Below are 3,768 nucleotides of genomic sequence, written 5' to 3'. Positions count from 1 at the left end.
CTTTTTGGAGCCAGGACAAGTGGATGTAGTGATATTGCAGGTTTTTGAGTGTCACAGTGTCCACAAGCTGTTGGTTTTACAGCTGCTTCTGCTGCCATCATGTGGCCAAAATAAAAAAAAGGGTTTGCATACGACGGTATGAATTAAACTGGTATTCTTCTCAACAAGGCTTTCCAAAACTGTCACCATGAACTAATGTTCTAAATGTCCCTCCAGCCTGTGTTTCTGTCAAATCTTCTAACTTCTCAGCACTTCTTCAGTATTTTTGAATAATTGTGTGCTTCAGTGACAAATGTTCCTAGAACGCCTATAACATTATAACTTCATTTTATTTCTTTCTCCGCTGTATTTAGAAGAAATATGTCATGAACAGCACCACATGTCAGTTATAATTACACAAAGCACACATTGTATAGAGCCCATTGTGACACAGTGGCCTTGGTGTGGAAGGTTATAGCCACATGTGTTTTATGAATAGATAGATAGATAGATAGATAGATAGATAGATAGATAGATAGATAGATAGATAGATAGATAGATAGATAGATAGACAGTATGTATCAGATCTCATAATGTCACAGATAAGGTTGTGGTTCGGTAAATGTTTTATAATGCTATTCTCTGGTACATAGTTCTAATTTTTTTTTTTTTTCTAAAAAGCCTTGATAATAAACATTATGTATTTAACATTATATGTTTAAGAAGAAGAAAGAAAACCCACATTTCATGAGGGAACTCAGATCATATTTTATCCAGCTTCAGTTGAGTCAACTTTTGGATCCAAGTTTCATTGGAACTTCAAACCAGAAGATTCATCCTGATTGTTATTTTCTATTTTTTAGGGATCTGTGTTGTGGGACTTGATGTGTGAATCTAAAAGAGTAGCTCATTCAGATTACTCTTAAATACAATTATTCAATTATTCAACAAATATGAATTGCCCATAAGACGTAGCTGAAAATTGGGAACCCTGGTCTTGGTCAGTGTCTCTTTAACACTGTTGTCGCAAAGCCCGTCTTTACATATGATTAGAATTGTAAATAATCATAAATTAGAATAATTCAAAGGCGCACCGTTTGAAAACCGCTGGTCTCGCTTGCCTGCACGCAATGTAATGTGAATTTGGAGCATAGATTTAGCATAGAAAGAAATGAGAGGTGATTTTTCCTTGTCTAGAAGCACAGTGTCTCCCTCTGTATATTAATTTTGTCCTAAAACAAACAAAAAAATAGTGCTACTACCAGGTTAAAAGATTTGTGGTTTTTTCCAATGTTACGTGGCCTCAGTCTTCTGTGCGGATTCATTCATTAGCGATGAAAATAACAGAAGAGCGAAAATATGAAAATAAATATACAGTTGAGGCGATCTTCGTATGTGTGTGTTATTTCCTAGAGGCCCGTGAACGCAGCACGGCTCGGCGCAGTGACCCGGATGCACTTCTGTTCAACTTTATATCCCACAATTCCTTTCTGCCTCTTCCTCTTTCCCTACTGCAGCCATGTCTAAGAGAGGTATGAAACCCAGCGGCTAAAATCCACATTCATCTGCTGTTTTTAAATGCACGACACCACCTATAATGTTGTTGATGTGTGCTAGAAAGGCAAAGACAAGATGTTTTTGTGATTAGTTTTGGAATTTACGAGAGCAGTTTTGCTGCATTTGAGCGTTAGCATTTTCGGTGGCTAGCTGACGGAAGCCATGTTTCGTTTAGCGCCATGAAGCGAGTAAAGCTAGAGGCCGAAAATATGTTTTTATCTGCTCGCTGTTAACTTAGCACACATTAAACTGTTCTGTGGTTGATGTCGTGACTTGAAGTGAATTTAAACCATGTTTTCCTGCTGCTAATGGTTTCTATTAAGTGCATTTGCCCGAGCTAGCTAAGGCTAGCTGCGAAAGCTAAGCAGAGCCGGTGCACACGTAGCATGGCTAATGGTGTTGTGAACTTAAATTTACTATAACTGTGAAAGAAAACTCCTTTGTAACCGCACAGGCGAGTAGAGAAGATATGAGAGACGCAACGTAGCTTTAGCTGTTAGCCATTACTAGTACATAATGTTAGCATGTGCCTTCAGAGTGAACCTTCTTGCCATAAAACCGCACTCAATGCTAACATGCTGTGTATTTGTCAGACATGTCATTGCTAAAGGGATCTGCCAGTAGGGTTTCTCTAAGCTCACCAGCTTCTTGAGACCTTCTGATTGTGTAAACTGCTGTGTACTGATGGATACTTTCATCTAATCTTAGTGAAAGTATGAATGAAGTCTTGTCATTCGGATGAAGGCCTCATTAGCTGTCAAACACTCAGTCTAATTAGCTGTACTATGTGAAAGAGCAGTGTAGTAGAACTGGCCACCTGTTTTGTGACAGGTTGCTAAACGGCCATTTTTGTTAGATTGGGTGCCTTAGAATTTTTACATCTATATACAGGCCAGATTTTGCGCAAGTGCGTTAAGTTGGCTGTACTTGTGTTGCATCCCAGGGCTCTTAGGTTTGTCGTATGAAGTGTGGGATCACATGGCAAAAGCTTAACCTGATGTAAGATTCTAAGTGTCAGTTTATGAGAAATTTTATGAAGTTAGTAAAGCAGAGCAGTGGCTGTAACTTGCATGTTTAGTACAGTGATGATACACCTTTTTTCCCCCTCTAACATGACATAATTATACATTTCTTTGAGGTAATTCAAGAATGGCTGAAGTGGTTCTAATAAACGTGTTTCTCTCTTCTTGCAGGACGTGGTGGTTCGTCTGGAGCCAAGTTCCGCATCTCGCTGGGTCTCCCAGTGGGAGCGGTTATCAACTGCGCTGACAACACAGGTACGTCTCAGCTACCCTGTTCTATTGTCAGAACTCTGATGTGCATGTGTGATGCAAGCTTGAAAGTTAAGAAACGTAAACGTGGAAATGTTTGTTAGACTTTTGTATTTGGAGGATGTTTTGGCACCTGTCCTGTTCAACTGGGTTCAAACACAATTGGAGATACTTTACACAGTTTGTCTGGACCAGTGAGAACGCTGACAGTTTGGTGTGGACCAGATCAAGACTGATTGAAAAGATGGTCTTGGGTGGTTTGTTTGTGGTCTGAATGCATATGGACCAGCAAAGGTGATTTTAGCAGGAGTTTGAAAGAGTAAAAAGTTAATAGTGACAGTGTTTGGAATCGGTCTTATCATTGATCTGCATAGCTGCTGTTAATGTCAGTCATTCAGTAACAAGTATGTGAGTACCAGTAAATTAAGCAGATTTGCAGTCTTCAGTCATGCCCAATCAATAATGCGGCTAATTTTTGTCAGCGCCTTGTGACACAAGTGAACATAAATATATAAGAAGCATCAGCGCCTGTTAGCTTCTCCGTAGGTCCTGATGATAAACGGATGCAGAGTGTTGTCATGATAACACTCCGGTAAATCTGTATCTGACTTGTTTCTATTGTGTAAGCATGAACCAGCACCAAAGTAAAATACAACATTTGTTTCCCTCTTTCTGAATCAAATGCACCTAACTCCAGGTTTAAAAACACCACAAGGCTGTTTTTCAGACTACAGTGTACAGGGAAAGCTGCACGTCGTGGTTGCAGCATAGTGTGTGTTTGTGTCTGTGCAACTGGCCACATCCTAAATTGTTTGTAATTCATGTGGTGTTGATATTATAGCATACATTTGTAGTTCATTGTGGATAAATAGTTTTATAATGATGGATTTGATTTATGCTGCACACTGTACCTCTGTGTGCTCCCCCCTTTCAAAAGCACTTGCTTTGTCTGCTCAGTGGC

At 39.5% G+C, this 3,768-nt stretch overlaps 1 protein-coding gene across 1 annotated transcript in view; it reads left to right on the top strand.

Moving 5' to 3' along the window:
- Window positions 1–1,443: 1,443 nt before the first annotated feature.
- The window catches only part of rpl23 (ribosomal protein L23), a 4,271-nt gene continuing 1,946 nt past the window's right edge, over window positions 1,444–3,768 (top strand). Inside the window, exons 1-2 of the mRNA XM_008304688.1 lie at window positions 1,444–1,511; window positions 2,730–2,813. Of these exons, the coding sequence (XP_008302910.1) occupies window positions 1,499–1,511; window positions 2,730–2,813 (97 nt within the window). The 5' untranslated portion in view covers window positions 1,444–1,498. The remainder of the gene's footprint in view (window positions 1,512–2,729; window positions 2,814–3,768) is intronic.

This window comes from Stegastes partitus, unplaced genomic scaffold (assembly GCF_000690725.1).
Source record: "Stegastes partitus isolate 25-593 unplaced genomic scaffold, Stegastes_partitus-1.0.2 Scaffold2290, whole genome shotgun sequence".
Taxonomy (NCBI): domain Eukaryota; kingdom Metazoa; phylum Chordata; class Actinopteri; family Pomacentridae; genus Stegastes; species Stegastes partitus.
This window is presented reverse-complemented; position numbering and strand designations above follow the sequence as displayed.